General features: G+C 38.6%; 1 protein-coding gene across 3 annotated transcripts in view; it reads left to right on the top strand.

Moving 5' to 3' along the window:
* The first annotated feature begins 409 nt into the window (after nt 1–409).
* The window catches only part of LOC128105039 (vomeronasal type-2 receptor 116-like), a 29,109-nt gene continuing 12,454 nt past the window's right edge, over nt 410–17,064 (top strand). For 2 of the 3 annotated variants that reach the window (XM_052729858.1, XM_052729859.1), the window contains exons 1-5: nt 410–615; nt 12,624–12,903; nt 13,280–14,086; nt 14,913–15,137; nt 15,908–16,031. In XM_052729858.1, coding sequence (XP_052585818.1) covers nt 410–615; nt 12,624–12,903; nt 13,280–14,086; nt 14,913–15,137; nt 15,908–16,031 — 1,642 coding nt within the window. Of the gene's footprint in view, nt 616–12,623; nt 12,904–13,279; nt 14,087–14,912; nt 15,138–15,897; nt 16,032–17,064 lie in introns of all 3 variants that reach the window. The other variant, XM_052729857.1, reaches the window with a different exon arrangement.

Below are 17,064 nucleotides of genomic sequence, written 5' to 3'. Positions count from 1 at the left end.
GAAAAGCTGAGGAAACCCACTGGAATGATCTCCAGTGGTGTTTATGCACATGGGTGTTGAAACAGGACAGGGGCCGCAGCTGCTCAACAGGAGAGTGTCCCTGGGGTGTTGACACTCTGCGCATAAATGACATCATGGCACCCGTGGCTGCAGACTGTGATTCTCACAACATGTTTTCCTACCAGTGTTGATGAAAGGTGGCAGACCTCAGGTGCAGATCCTTAGGCCAGAAATTTCCAGATGCATCCAGGAATCATGACACAAATGGGCATATGGGAACCGCGATCTACACACATGATCCCCATGTGGCTAGAGGAAGAAAACAGGCACTTAGACTTAAAGGCATGTGTCATGTTGGTCTGCAGGAGAAAAGGGTTTCACTTCTGCTCAGTCTTAGATCCTGGGAGTCATGGAGAAGCTGTGTGCTCTCCTGATTTCCCTCTTTCTCCTCAAATTTTCTCTCATCTTGTACAGTTGGACAGAAACCAGCTGTTTTTGGAGAATAAAGCATGATGAAGAGGATGGCGGAGGTCTGAGGAATGCCTGTCAGTTTTTACTTTACCTGTCTCCAGAACCACCCGAGGAAGATTTGTATAATAATATGACGGATTTTATGTAAGCCATTCACTTCTTCATTTCCAGCATCAATGTCATAAGTTAGAAGTGTGTGTAAGGAACTCAGGAAGTTCTGTTCTGTGATTCCCTCTGTCATGCTTGAACCACAGAAAATTTTCTCCTTTATTGATCGTTATTTTGGTATTTTTCATGCATTTTATTGTACTGTGGTTTTCTTAGATTAGATTCCAATTCACTAATATGGAAGGTGAGAGAAACGGGTTTCTCTTTCTTGTCTCCTCATGTTTCTCCTGATTGTGAAAGCTGTCATGGCCCAGGGTCTCAGAATAGGACATGAAAACACAAATACAAACCACTGGCATGAGTTCCGTGTGAAGAGGCTGTGTTACAGTATCTCTTCAAGTGTGTGCCAAGAATTCCTCCATCAGTAATTGTAACCAAACCCTTCATAAAGAGGTTTGTTAATTTTGGTCTCTAACCAGAGTGCAGAAGTTCACACATGGAAATAGAGGTGTGTGACTAGTATATAAGATGGCAGGTCAAGTATTACATAGATATGTGTGAGTAGACATAGACATCACTTTAAAAATCATCTCTATACCAGTCCCTGATGTTCTTCAGCTGAAAATGACAATGGATAAAATAAAACTATGAGCTGTCAGATTCTATGCCAACCCAATTTTATTTTGCTTCACTTGTGCCCAATCACAGATTTGGGGCGTGATTAATATCAGATAGGTGATCGATAGTCCTTTGAATTAATTAGTAAATGCAACATGAAGATAATTATTGGAGAACTAAAATATTCTTACTGGAAAAGGAGATGCAATTTGTCAATGAGGTTTTCTGATCCTATGTGTTAGATGTTAACATTGTTAGATGCAGAACAGACATAATGGGGACATAGTATTGAAATTGCTCAACTTTGCTGCTATATAATGTGCCTGGGTCTTTTTTATCCATGTACTGAGGTTCTTTGTGCTTTTTTTGTAGTAATTTTCAAGAATATTGCAACTCTTAGCCCTATTGTCCTGGGCACACTTTCATCATGGTGGTTGCTTCCCATTACTGTTTTTCAGTTTCAGGTCAACAGTGTTGGCATTTCTGTCATCTCCTCTTTGATATTCTACCTCATAATGAAAATTCTCATTAATGACACTTTAATAAAGTTATTCACATGGCTGATCCTTTATTGCAAAATGTATTGAACCAAATTTAAATACACATCATATAGTTTTTATGGTCTTTCACATAATTTTTTTACATATAAATAGTGTATAACAATAAACATAGAAAACCTTTCTATCTCTACCAATGGAAACAAAACATTTGATGAACTCTTAATTATCATACATGCTTATTGGATTCAGCATAACTTAAGATGAGACACAAACACTCGTATCAAAGAGGACAAGGCAAATTAGTAAAAGGAAAATGGTCCCAAGAAGGCAATAGAGTCAGAAATATCCTGACTCCCACTGTTCAACGTCCCACAAAAACTGAAAGCTAAACAATCATAACATATGCAGAGTACCAAACACAGAGCCTGCAGACTCTGGTTGTCACATCTGTCTCTGTGAGCCTGTAGGAGCCCTTTGTTGATTCCATGAACTGTATTCTCCTGGGGTCCTTGACCACTCTGGGCCTCCATCCTTCCTCCCCTTCTTTTGCAGGGTTCCCTAACTCTTCCTGTTTTTCAGGTGTGGGTCTCTGCAGCTTATCCCATTAGGTGCTCAAGGTAGTCTTTCTGATGATGATCAGACTACACTGTTTTATGGGTATAGTAGAGTAACATTAGAAATCATTTCATTGACTTCTTTCTGTCTTTCCTTCCTTCCCTCCTTCCTTTCTTTTTTTCTTCTTTTGTTCTTCCTTTCCTTATTTTTCTTTCTTCCTGTCAGTCATGTTTGGTTTTACTCTACATTTCTGAGCCATCCAACTTGCACTTGTCTTTTCTGTACTCTCTCCCTTCCTCCATGTGTCCCACACCTGATCCCTCCTGTTAACATCTCCACCCATTCCCAGTCCAAATGCAAAAATCTATTCAATTTCAGCCCTCTGTTGATTTCCTGTCATCAACTTCTCTTCTGTGTGCTTGCCTGTTTTCTAGAGCTGTCAGGTGTGCTGTGAAGTAGTTAGTGTGGTATCTAATTATTTTCATACACACCCTTAGTGCTGGCATCACTTTCATGGTGTCTCATAAGTTTTAGTATATTGTATATTCATTTTCCCTGAACTACAGAAAGTCTTTAATTTATTTCTTTAGGTCTGTCTTGATCCAGGAGTCATTTAAAATAGTGCTTCTTCCACATGAATTGTCATCTTTTGGTTGTTGCTGAAATATACTTTTATTCCATGAGGGTCTGATAGGAGGGTGTTATTTCAATGTTCTTGTATTTGTTGAGACTAGCTTTGTGTCCAAGTATGTGATCACTTTGGGGTGAAATATTTTTTAAGTTTCTCTTTCATAGCCTTCAGAGTACCTTCCCATGCCAAAGATACTAGAATGTTTGTGCAAAGGTTGTATGGAGGCAGCAGCTTAACCTCTGCATACTCAATGCATTGTATGGATGTCATCTTTAGCAATGAGGACTTGCTATCCATTTGCAGGAGTATACTGTTATCTTCCAAAGAGTTTGTGGTGTTTGGGTTTTCCATGGTACCTCATTGACCAACAACAAAATTGTATGTAACCCAGTTCTAGTCCTGGAAGCATTATTTGGTGAGTGGGGTTGCCAGTTGGAATGCCATCTCCCTCATGATTAGGAGACATCATTAGGATCACTTTTACATATTTAAGGAAAATTTCAGTGCACTGGATTTCCTTGTCACTCCTTAAATGCCCTAAATGCTACATGTCTCTGCCCACACTCCCTCCCTCAACCCAATCTCCCCTACTGTTTTGCCTCCAGTTTGTAGTGGTATTTGCTTACTTTGGGCCACATAGCTTATTTTGGGCCATATAAAGTGCTTCTTGCGATTGTATGTGACCTCTTAAAAGGAGAGGAAAGAGGGATCATGAAGTTCTTCTCCCTTTTATCCATTTATTTTATTTTTATCCTCCTTTTAAGAGATCACATACAATGTTAAGAAGCACTGGCTTCTTTGGGCTCCATAGCCCCAGGTTATAAGCAAAGCAAATACCCTTATATTTCCTCTTTTTTTGTCTCAATAAGAAGGTTCTAAACCTAATGCAAACTATATACAGTAAGAATGATTATCAAATGTTATCCAGGAAATACAAAGGGTAAATCACATAAAGAAAAATGGAACTACAACTGACAAAAACAAAATCAAACAAGAAACACATGCTACATGTGTGGATCATAGGTAAATGACCAATTGTCAAAGTGATTCCAATAGCTGTCCTAGCCTGAATATCCTAATTTTAGTATCTAAGGTTTTCTTAGCTAAGATATAAGGGGATTATAACTGTAAGTATCTAATCTTCAATCCCATCAAAGATCTAAGAAGGGAGATATTAGTACCCGAGAAAACACAAATTGCAAGCAACCAATTACCAAAAAATTGTGAGAATAGACAGAGACAGCTGGCAATATGGACAGTCACCTAAAAATTGGCAGCATCACTGTGGCATCCATTCTGACTACAGTCCTAGAATATCTGACAGACAATTTTTAGAAGCAGGAATTTTGGAAAACCATCTTACCTTGTTTTGACAAGGTTCAGTAGTCTCTTTTCCTTGTGTCCCACTCATCCAAAAAGGACAGTATGCATACTGTCAGCAGTTGAGGCAAGGGCAGTCTTTGCCCAGCAAGCCATTTTGTGCCAAGAAGAATACAAACTTACAGAAGGAGTGTCTTAGAACCCCAACATTCTCTCAGGAGTAGATCAGTGATGCGAGGAGCTATTGTGTCTCTCATCAACAGAATTATAAATTATAAAACTATAAATGCTATAGTCTGTAGGTCTATGAAACACTTGAAGACTACCTGTCCATCTGACCTGAATTCCTGTAAATCTGGAAAACTTACCTAACCTAAGTATAGATATGACAAGCATGGGTGACTATTAATCTGTAAATCTTATCTCCCTAAATAACTTAAGGCCTCAGGCTTCATATAATCCATATAAGTAATCTGTAAACAGATATACCATATATGGACAATGACCTCAAAATTGTGACAATGCACAAAATATCTTAAATAGAGTTAGAAATGTACTTTTGTGACTTCTTCATACATGCTTTCTTACTTACCTGACTTTGGATCAGCTAATTATATATATATATATATATATATATATATATATATATATATATATATATATATAATATTATATAATCTATATAATAGTTATAGATTGTGAAAATTGTACACAAAGTATTTCCAGCATTTTTTTACATGAAATATTGCCCAGGGTAAGGCAATTTAACCTTCCCTGGGGGAAGAACTTCAACCGATATCTCTTAACTGGCTGAGAATTACTATAAGTAGGTACTGTGAAGGCAGATATTTCCCTGTGCTTTTCTTGTAGAGGTAGTGTTAAAAAACAGTTTTTTAAGTCACTAACTATAATAGGTCATCTTTTAGATAACAGAGAAAGCAAAGGTGTTCCAGGCTGTACAGATTCCATTGACTGAATGACATTATTGATGGTTCTCAGATCCATCACCATTCTCCATTGAACAGATTTCTTTTTAATCACAAATACAGGAGAATTTGAAGGGCTGGTAGATTCTTAAATATGTTGAGCAGTTAACTGCTCCTGAACAAGCTGTTCTAAGGCTTGTAGTTTGTCCTGTGTCATAGGGTATGGTCCAACCCAGAGAGGTTTACCAGCTAGCTATTTCAAAAGCAGTGCCAATGGTACCTCTGAGAGGTATATGGTTTAATGGTGGTTGTGCTCTGTGTACAGCCTGAATGGTTGGAGGCTATATTTATTGTATATCATAATATTATTCCAATAAACATAAATTGGTCTATATTCCACTTCTGAGATTGGAGAAATGTTGATCTAGGTATTCCATTGCTGAAACAGATGTCTGCTGCAAAGATTCACTGCTACATTAGTCACATACAGCTTCAGGCTTCCCTATTGTCATTCTGGCCCTATGCATTCAACATATCTTGTGCTTTGTTTTACCCGAGATGGGGTTCCAATCCCTAGACATTGGACATCTGCCACTTGAAGAGGACAATTCGGATGCCATGATTTTGGTGTAGTTATAGTGAGATCTGCACCTGTGTCCTCAAAGCCTTCTAGAATATTGTGATCAATTCATACTCAAAGCTTTGGTCTTTGTTGTTTTATGGAGGTCTTCCAAAATATTTGTTTTATCATGTTGTTTGGAGTTTTTGATCTATCAATCAGAGCTGTTCTATCATCCAGTGCATTACTGTGCTTTACAATAGGTACTTGATTATCTTATTGTCCTTTGGAGGAATTTCCTCCACAATGACTGAAAATGACTGTACCACATTCAATCTGGGCGCCTGGAAGAGGCCCTCTGAGGTGTTTTCCAATGGTAAAGGGTTGCCATGTGTATCTCTTGTCGATCTGCATTCATTGGTCTTGTGTCAGCCTTTGCCACATCTTCTGCATAATCCAGGAGGTTGAGGTCTCCTGTTTGGGATATTTCTATAAGAAGCATTGTTTCTAGGAGCACCCTGAGAGTAATTTTTTCTCATGACCAGGTATACCACAGTTAAAGTACTTTACTGCCTTCTTCCACATTTTTCACCCTCCCATTCCCAGTCCACCCATAATTTGTATTCTATTTCTCCACCCTCACTGCAATCCACATGCTCTCCGTCATGTCTTCTATACCTAATCTCTCTGAATCTACAGTCTGTAGCTGTGTTATCATGTATTTAGCAAATAATATCCACATATAAGTGAGTATTGACCATATTTATGTTTTGGGTCTTCATTATCTTACCTAGAGTAATTTTTTCTAGTTCATCCCATTTGTCTCCCAATTTCATGGTGTCATTTTTTAACTGCTGAGTAATACTTTATTGTAGAAATGTACCATACATTTTCTTTATCAATTTTTCATTTGGAGACATATATGTTGTTTACATTTTCTGGCAAATGAGAATAGAGCAGCAATGGACATGGTTGAGAAAATGTCCTTTTGATAGGATGAAGCATTCTTTAGGTATATTCATAAGAGTGGCATATCTGGATCTTGTGGTAGAATGATTCTCATCTTCATGAAGAATAACTACACTGATTTCCAGGTTGGCTGTATAAGTGTCCACTCCCATCCACAATGGAGGAGTGTTCCACTTGCTTTGCATCCTCATGAGGGTGAACTATCAGTTGTGTTACTGATCTTCAATATTCTGACAGATATAAAATGTAACCTCAGTGAAGTTTTGATTTACATTTTCCTGATGACTAAGGATATTGAACATTTCTTTAAAACTTCTAGGACATGTGATATTCCACTTTGGAGAATTCTCGGTAGGGAGAAGTGGCTGGCTAAAGAAACCCACCCTGAATCTGGATCCCAGAACTAGGGAAAGATGGATCACATCAGGACAGAAAGAAACACAGTTTGGCTCAGTCAGATCAGAGCCATCTCTGCCCCTGGCCAACTGAGTTGTGAAACCAACCAATCACATAGCAGTACAGTAGAACCCTGGTCCCCAAGTCAACCCCTCATTGACTCCAAGACATCCTGTGTAAACTACCCTGCCTGGTCAGTTAGGAAAAAAGTCTGTACTCTCCACCCTGGTAGAGGAAGCTGCTCTTCTGGACTCTTCCTTGCCAAATAAATCTCTTTCTCCAAAGAGTTTTGGTTGTGAAGATCTTCATTCACTGGCATAGAGAAGATCCTTGCTGAGATATCCCCCAGTGGACAAAACAATGGAGAGCTGAAAGAGTAGGCCCTCTCAAATTGTACCAACCTGGATCCTGAGACCCCAGATGGAAAGCACCTCTTATGAAGTCAACCTTTGGGTCATCCATTACTGTCCTTCCTCCTCACCAACTGTCATACTTTTTAACATATAACTTCCTTCAAATATTACCTCCCTCTCAAGTTCTCTCCCTTCAGGTGGCTTTGGTAGAGAACACAACAATGACTTTTCAACCTTGTCCACCTCTTAACATCTCAAACCTTCTCTCCCAACCAGTCCTGGAATACTTGCCATCACACTCATGCATTGAGATTCTAAAAGAGTTACTACACTATCTGATACATATTCAGGAAAGAGCACTACCTCTGGCCACTTATACATGGTATACAGATGGCAGTACCTTCATATACAAAGAGTACATGGAGTAGGATATGCAATTGTCTCAGATACCATAGTGGTCAAAACACAAGTTCTTCCAGCCCATACCACAAATCAGCAGGCTGAATTGATAGTTCTAACCCATCCATGTCAATTAGCAAAGAGACAACCCCCAAAACTATATACAGACCACCAGCCTGCTCCTGGTCTCAGAATAATGAGACCTCATCAACTTGTCAAGGCTCATGCCCTATTCTATCAGGCCATGCCCTACTTCTTCTCCTTCTAATTCTTCCCACTCACTCATATTGACATTAAACTCTACATTTGGAGATTTAAGGTTTAGTAGACATATACCCAGCTGTTCAAATAGACCACTAACCGTAGGGTCTGGAGACTGCTGGAAACATAATGCATATGCAGGAAACAACTCTGCCTGTTATAAAAAAATGGAGAATCTTTTACTTTCTGATTAAGGACCCATGGCATTCCAATTGAAAAATGAGTGTCATTGGGAAACTTTACTACAGCATCTATCAAATCTCCCCACCAGATATGCTCAAATAATAGAGGGCACACATTCCACTCTCTCAGTCCCTAGGAATGGATAGAGTAGAAGTGGTACAAGATCCTCAAAGGCTCTTACATTCTCAATGTCACCCTCTCTTTTTGATCACACCTCCTTGTCACACCATCTCTTGTTTCAGACCCTAACTACCACATATCAGCTATTGAATGATGCTCAGGCTGACAGTTTTGGAGAATGCAGGTTATGTGTCCTTCCAGAGTCAAATGCTCATCCATCATTTGTGGCCTCACCCATTGTCCTATTAGATTCTCCCACCTTACCATTTATTAATTACTCCAAGCCAAATGTCACCATTACCCCTTATGTCTCTCACATTCTCTTTGGCATTACAGACTGCTTTAACTCCTCAGGAGTACACTTCATGGGTACTCTGCATTGTGCAGACTGCAATAATACCATTACCCTTGGTACTAACACCCAGCCACTATGTCCAAACATTCATAATGTTTCTATTCTCTGTGGTACTCTGGTTTATCACTGTTTACCTGCTAGGTGGTCTGGGACTTTGCCCTGGTATTACTCTTTCCTAAATTAGGGGTGGTACCTGGTGAAGAACCCTTGGCAATTACCACCACTAAGTTCATAGCAGCAAGGCATGACAAATGAGCCATCCAAATAATACCCTTCCTAGCAGTCCTGGGCATAACTGCATGTATAGCCACTGGAATAGCAGAACTGATTACTTCTCTAGCTATTTACAATCAGCCTTTCTCACAATTCATCCAGGATTTGCAACAAGTAGCTCAGACCATCCTTACTCTTCAGGAACAAATAGACTCACTGGCCACTGTAGTATTAAAAATCAGAGAGGATTGGGTTTCTTAACAGCAGAAAGAAGTGGTCTTTGTCTGTTTCTTGGGGAAGAATGTTGCTTTTATATCAATCAATCAGGGCTAGTGAAAGATAAGACCCAACAACTCCAAATGGATCTTCAACTCAGAAATAGCTTGATGCCCCTAGACAGTAGAGCACTAATAGTCAGATATGGAAATGGAAGCTACCTTTCTCATCCCATCTTTTCTTCATTTTCCTGGTCCTACTATTTGCACCCTCCCTCACAAACTTCTTGACTAGATTTATTCAACAACAGATCCAAAATATTTGTGACCAAACTCTGAACATATTAATATTACGGGTTTGCCAGCCGCTGTCAACAAAGCCAGACATCTGCAGAACCTGGTTACATCTTGAGGAGGAAGATCAAGATTGTACCAAGAACCTTGATGCCACAATTCAGCAGGAAGCAGTCTAATGATAACTTTGCCCCCTTTCCAACCTCCAGCTGCTTATTACCCTTTCCAATCCCCAGCTGCTTATTTATTGCTAAAGAAAACAGGGGGGAATATAGAGAAAAGAGGGTGGCTAAATAAAGCAACCCTGACCATGAGCCCAGAACTAGGGAAAGGTGGATCAGATCAGGGAAGAAAGAAACAGTTTGGCTCAGTTTAGATAAGAGCCATCTCTGCCCCTGGTCAACTGAGTTGTAAAACCAACCAATCACAGAGCAAGACAGTAGAACCTTGGGCCCCAAGTCAACCCCTCATTGACTGCACCCCCAAGACTTCCTATGTAAACCACCCTGCCTGGTCAGTTAGAAAAAAATGGCTGTTCTCTCCACCCTGGTAGAGGCAGCCACTCTCCTGGACACCTCCTTCCCAAATAAATCTCTTTCTCAAAAGAGATTTGGGTGTGAAGATATTCATTCACTGGCATAGAGAAGATCCTTGCTGAGATGTCCCTCAGAGGCCAAACAAGGGAGAGCTGAAAGAGCAGAGCAAGGAGGAGCTGAACAGAAGATCTTTGCTGAGATGTCTCTCAGTGGACACAGCAAGAGTGAGCTGAAAAATTAACACTTTTCTCTAGAGCTGGAGGAGATTGCTACCTTTATGCAATGGTTTCCCCTTTTGCATTGTGAAGTAAAAGAAGCATCATATTAGGCTAGAGAAGCAGAGCTCTGCTAGGAAGCCCCCTTAAGTGGATGCAGAGCAAAGCTCAGCTGTAGCAGCTCTCCAAGAGAGGAGCAGGATTGCTATATCCTGCTGGGAGATCATCCCCCTTCACACCATTTATACTTTGACTTTCCCAAATAGTCAGGATACCCTTGCCTGCTGAAACAGTTCCAGGCATGACTTTCTTGAGAAGTCAGAAAAATTGTCCCTTCCAGGGTTTGGCTGCTTCTTTGCAGTTTCATCAGTCAGAGCTCTGCACAACAGCTCCAGGTGTCCAAGAAACCTTCATGGCAGATCTGTTGTTCTCAGCAACTCCAGGTGTCCAGGATACCTCACCTTCCAGGGCTGAACTGTCTCCTTGCAGTTCAGCCATCAGCAGTTCAGCCATCAGAGCTATTCCGAGCATCTCCAGGTGTTGCCTGACTCCCCAGGTAGTCAGGACACCTTTCCCAGAGTTTCAATTCACGTTTTGCTGCTAAAATCTGGGACTAAACCCAGAGTTGTTGCAACCAATTTACTTACATTCTCTGTTTAGATTTGTCCTCCATTTTTAATTGGATAATTTTGTTTGTTGATGTCTAGTTCAGTTCATTATATGCTTTGGAAATCAACTCATTATATATTTGGAAATCAGTTTTTTATATTTTGTCTGATGTGGGGGTTGTTGAAGACCTTTTCCTATTTTGTAGGCTGCCATTTGGCCCTATTGATGGTTCTCTTTGCCTTACAAAAGCTGTTCAATTTCATGAGGTACCATTTATTAATTTTCAATCTTAGAGCTTGCAATATTGGTATTGTGTTCAAGAACATGTCACCTGGCCATGCGCTCAAGGCTCTTTGCAACTTTCTTTTCTATCAGGTTCAGTGTAAGTTGTTTTATATTGAGTTCTTTCATCCTCATGGACTTGAGTTTTGTGCATGGTGACAGATATGGATCTATTTGCATTCATCTACATGTTGACACACTGTTATGTCAGCACCACTTTTTTGAGATGCTTTCTATTTTCCTTTGTATAATTTTGGTTACCTTTTCAAAAACCAGGTGTCCATCAGTTTTTCGTTTAATATCTGGACCTTCCACTTAATCCCATTGGATAAACTCTCTGTTTTTATCCTAATACCCTGTATTACCTGTGGTTTTATTGTTATAGCTTTGTCGTGAGCTTGAAATCAGAGACAATGTTAACTATGGGGTCATTTTATTGTAGAGAATTGTTTATCTATCCTGTTTTGGTTTTTTTTTTCCATTTGATATTGAGCATTTTTTTTCAAGATCTGTAAAGAATTGCATTGGAATGTGATGGGAATTGCTTTGAATCTATATATGGATTTTGGTAAGATTGACATTTTAACTATGTTAACTCTACCAATTCCTGAGCATGGGAGATCTTTCCATCTTCTTATATTTCTTTCTCTTTCTTTCTTCAAATACTTGAAGATTTTGTCATGCAGGACTTTCATTTGCTTAGTTAGAGTTATACCCATATGTGTTTTTTTTTTAAATTTGTGGCTATTGTCAATGGGCTTGTTTTTCTGATTGTTTTTTCAGCCCATTGATCATTCATATATAAGAGGACATGTGATGTATTTGAGTTAATCTTGTATTTATGCACAACACTGAATGTGATTATCAGCTGTAGCAGTTCCCTGATAGGATTTTAGGGTCACTTATATATGCTATAATAACCTCTGCAAATATTAATAGTTTGACTTCTTCCTTTTTTATTTGTATACACTTGATCTCTTTTAATTCCTAGTTACAGCATGAGCTTGGGAAGAGCTGGAGACATCTACATTGGATTGAAGGCCAGGATCTATTGTGTGATTTTTGATATACTCAATATGGTCAAGACACTTTTACACATGAATGAAAATTTTAATTAATAAAATCTGGTCAACTTTAATCCTTCTTTAGTTATCCTTTAACAAATTAAGGATAAAGTGCCATTCTGTAGATATATGTTTCATGTAATTGTTTTTTTTTTCATGTTTCTCTAGAGAATGACAATCACAAAACAAATGTAGAGCAGACTGAATGTCTAGGCCTGTAGATGGCATTCAGGGATCACAAAAGCCCCTTATGTATTTTCACAAAGAGAAAACTGTTATCTCAGAATGATCTATTTAGATGAGTTCTGGAAATATTTTCATCTTTAAAGATCACTTTTTCAATACCCTGACATGAAGAAATACAGAATTAATATACAAATTTAGAGGGGGCATAGAAAAAAGGTTTATTTCATTGGCTTTGAACATTTCATATTTGTAATATCCTCTATGATGCTCTTGTGTCATTTTTAGAGTACCGACAGAGAAATTGGAGTTTTTTCTGGCATTGATTTTTGCTACTGAAGAGATCAACAGGAACCCTTATCTTTTACCCAACATGTCTTTGCTATTTTCCATCATTGTTGGCCTGTGTTCTAATACAACGAAAGTAATTGATTTAAAATATTCACCACAAGCAAATTTTTCAATAATTCCTAATTATAAGTGTGGAAATTCTTTATGTGATGTGTCACTTATAGGACCATCATGGAGTACCTCTATAAAAATGACAACCATTATCACATCACCAAAGGTGAGAAAGAGTGGTACAAATTAGAGATAGCAGCTTCTCTATGCCAATCCCAAGCTTCCACAGAGAATGAATGGGCAACATGAGTTGGTGTGTGCCAATCTATATCTTCTAAAGGATTAAGAAATCACTTTTTGGTATGTCACCAACATTTCTTTGTATTACAAAAATAAATGAATTGGTGGGGGGCAGAAATGCAAAACTTTTGTTGAACATTCAGACTTGTCATAAATATTCTAGAATCCAACTCAACATTGACAGGTTTATCTAGCTGTCTTCTGCAGGAGGTCTGGAAGGTGAGTAATACAACTCATATCTATGAATGAAGTTTCTGCCTATTATATTCCTCACATTGCTTTCTTTGATTTTTATCCTTCAGATTTTCTTTGGACCATTTCATCCTCTCCTGAATGATAATGTCCTATTTCCCTATGTCTACCAGATAGCACACAAGGATACATGTTTGCCCAAGGCCATGGTCTCTTTGATGCTTTATTTTACATGGACCTGGGTAGTGCTGGTTGTCTCAGATGATGACCAGGGGATTCAGTTTCTCTCAGACTTAAGAGAAGAGATGCAAAGAAATGGAGTCTGCTTAGCTTTTGTGAATGTGATCCCAGATAACATGCAATTGTACACAGCAAGGGCTGGAATATGTGACAAACAAATCATGGCATCATCAGCAAAGGTTGTTATTATTTATGGTGAAATGAACTCTACCCTAGAAGTCAGCTTCAGAAGGTGGGGCTATTTAGGTGTACAGAGAATCTGGGTCACCACCTCACATTGGGATGTCACCAAAAGTAAGAGAGATTTCAGCCTTAACCCCTTCCAAGGGACTGTCACTTTTGCACAGCACTGTGGTAAGGTTTCCAAATTTAGGCATTTTATGCAAATAGTGAACATTTCCAAATATCCAGTAGACATTTCTCAGATGAGAACAAAGTGGAATTATTTTAACTGTTCAATCTCTGAGACCAACTTTAGCTCAATGAATTATTATTTATTCAACACTACAGTAGAGTGGTTATCACAACACAAATTTGACATGGTCATGAGTGCAGAAGGTTACAATTTATACAATGCTGTGTATGCTGTTGCCCACACCTACCATGAAATTGTTTATCAACTAGTAGATTCTCAACCTATAGCTGGACTCAGAGGAATATTCCGTGACTGTCATCAGGTAAATTTTCTTACTTCCCATCATTCTTAAGTCATTATATTTCTAAATGGCCCCACAAGTGTTCATATGAACTTGTCATGGACTGTTCTACCAATACAAAGATTTATCAAATCTCCCTAATATAAATATTTTATGTCAACAAATTGACTTCACAAGATTAACACTCAATGGATAACAACTATTTGTATGTGAAGTAGTTATTTTTGTGAGAATGTATCTCAACATTTTAACAAATGAGTTTAATATTGGAAATAGTCACTGAAAATGTTATCATTAAATCCTAAAGTGACAACTAAAATAGAATTTCTTTCTAGAGACACAAAATATGTATTAATAAATGTCATAAATAATTATTTATATGAAGTATCAATGTTGACAAATAATAAGGACTGCTTGGTGTTAATAATTTTACTTTTATCTCTTATATGTATAATATATTTGCCTGATATGCATTCCAGTCCTCTCACTGCTTAATTACACAACTTGTCTCTTTTTAAAAATAATTTTTGCTACACACACATACTCAAATTAACCCACACACACTTAAGTAAAATCATCCCTTTGGACAGTTTCCATGCAAATAACAAATGTTCAGATCTCTTTCACTATGTTGTTATTTGATAACATTTCTTCTATTTGCACCATGAAAATGCATATGAAGTGTAACAAAATGTAATTATACATGAGATATCTTATATTAACTAGATAGAATATCATCAATATTCTTGTCTTTTCTGGAACACATTGAATATTACGTGTCATTCACAATGTCACTTTGCCTTACTGGGTAAGCATAGGTAATCATTTAATGATGTGTCTCACTTAGATGGCTTCTTTGCTGAAGAAGAGGGTATTTACTAACCCTATTGGAGAGCTGGTGGGCATGAATCTGAGAGGAAAACTGTGTGCAGACTATGACATATACAACATTTGGAATTTCCCACAAGGCTTTGGATTAAAGGTGAAACTAGGAGGTTATTCCTCCTATTTCCCACAGAGCCAACAACTGCACATTTCTGAAGACTTAGAGCAGACCATGGGAGCAACACTGGTGTGTACACAATCATTTTCATTCCTTGCAGTACATCTGTGCTACAAAAATGTGTGGGATCAGAGTGATGGCTTGATGGTTAACAACAGTCTCTGCTCTTGGGAAGGGCCCAAGCTCAGTTCACACAGCTCTGTTTTAGATGTTTCGCAACTTCCAATATGTCCAGGTCATGGTGATACAATCCTTTGGGGATCCATAGACACCAAGAGTTGTATTTCAATTCACCTCATACCACAGAAACAGATATACAAAATAAAAACACAATATGTAGATCATTAAAATTTTATAACTAGATAGAAACCATTAAGTTTTGTGATTCTGTGTCAACATCTTTATAGCTTAATCAAGGATAGAATGCAATTGTTTCCAGAAACATATTTCTAAATCCCAAACTTTCATTTAACATAAAATTTTAAGCCTGTGAGAGACTCCTACCACATGCCCAGTTTTTTTCATTCTGTGACTCTATATAATCCCACTCTGTCTTCTTCCCCACCCAATTCATCATCCTTAATTTTGATTTTAAACCCTTTGGGAGCAATGCATGCCTCCTAAGCATGCCTTTTGGATCATTTTGATCAGGGAAGACACAATTTCTAATCTCTACAATCAAACTTGATACATACAATGTGACTTAATGTAATAATTATTGTAGGTCCTTCAACTTCATTGCAAGTATATAGAAAATGCTCAGATACCTGAATATGATATGTAATGTGTGATAATAGAAGAATATTTGAAACCTGTGTCTGTTACTTTGTTCGTTTCAGCTTCCGGCTTCTACATGCAGTGTGACATGCACTCCTGGATTCAGGAAATTTCATCAAGAACACGCAGCAGACTGCTGCTTTGACTGTGCCTGGTGCCCAGAGCATGAGGTTTCCAATGAGACTGGTATGTGTTTATGTGCAGAAGACATTGCTGAAATGGAATATCTTCTCCTTTTAAAAATAGAAAAGTCCTTGAAGAAAAGTGAAGACATAAAATATGTGATTTTAATAGAATGATTTCTCTGATATCAACCATAATATGAACTCTGGGAGGAAATTGAACTGTCTTCCTCAAAAAACACATCTTGCTCACACAATGAAGGTTACACAATCTATATTTTCCAAAAAAAATCTTTTTTCAATAAAAATTTTGCAGTAATTTTACACACCAATCAGAGATCCCTCTCTTCCCTCCTTCAGCCTTCCCCCCCAACTTAACTCCATTCCATACAACAAGAAGGGAAGGCCTCCCACGGGTAAGCACATCCAGTAGAGGCAAGTCCAATCCCTTCCCCTGGCTCAAGGCTTCACGAGGTGTCCTATTATAGTTAGTGAGCTCCAAAATGGCCTCTCATGTATCAGATGGTTTCTGTCCTTCCTCCAGGGGGCCTCAAAGCAGATCAAGCTACACAACTGTGTCATGATGCAGAGAGCATAGTCCAATCCCATGCAGGCTCCACAGTCATTGATCCCACTTTCATGAGTTTCCACAAGTTTGGTTTGGACATCCCTGCATGTTTCCCCATCATGGTCTTGATGTCACTGCTCATAGAATCCCTATTATCTCTCTTTGACTGGATTCCTGGAGCACTGCCTGGTGCTTGGCTGTGGATCTCTGTATAGGCTTCCATCAGTTACTGGATGAAGACTCTATGATAACAGATTACTAGAGCAGACCAGTTCAAGCACCCTCACCACTATTTCTAGTTGTCCAAGCAGGGGTCATCTTTGTGGATTCCTGGCAACTTCTCTTGTACCCACTTTCTCTCTATCCCCATGACATTTCCCTCTATCATGGTATCTCTTTCATTGCATTCTCTCTCCATCACTTTTCCAGCTTGACCATCCCATTCTCTTATGTTCTCATCCCCCATACCCTATCCTTTATTGCCACAACTCACCCCCAGTTCACTCATGGAAATCTCAACTATTCCCCT

The sequence above is a fragment of the Peromyscus californicus genome, unplaced genomic scaffold (genome assembly GCF_007827085.1).
Source record: "Peromyscus californicus insignis strain IS unplaced genomic scaffold, ASM782708v3 Scaffold_96__1_contigs__length_156587, whole genome shotgun sequence".
NCBI classification, from domain to species: Eukaryota; Metazoa; Chordata; class Mammalia; order Rodentia; family Cricetidae; genus Peromyscus; species Peromyscus californicus.
Note: the sequence above shows the minus strand (reverse complement) of the source record. Positions and strands in the feature narration are given on the sequence as shown.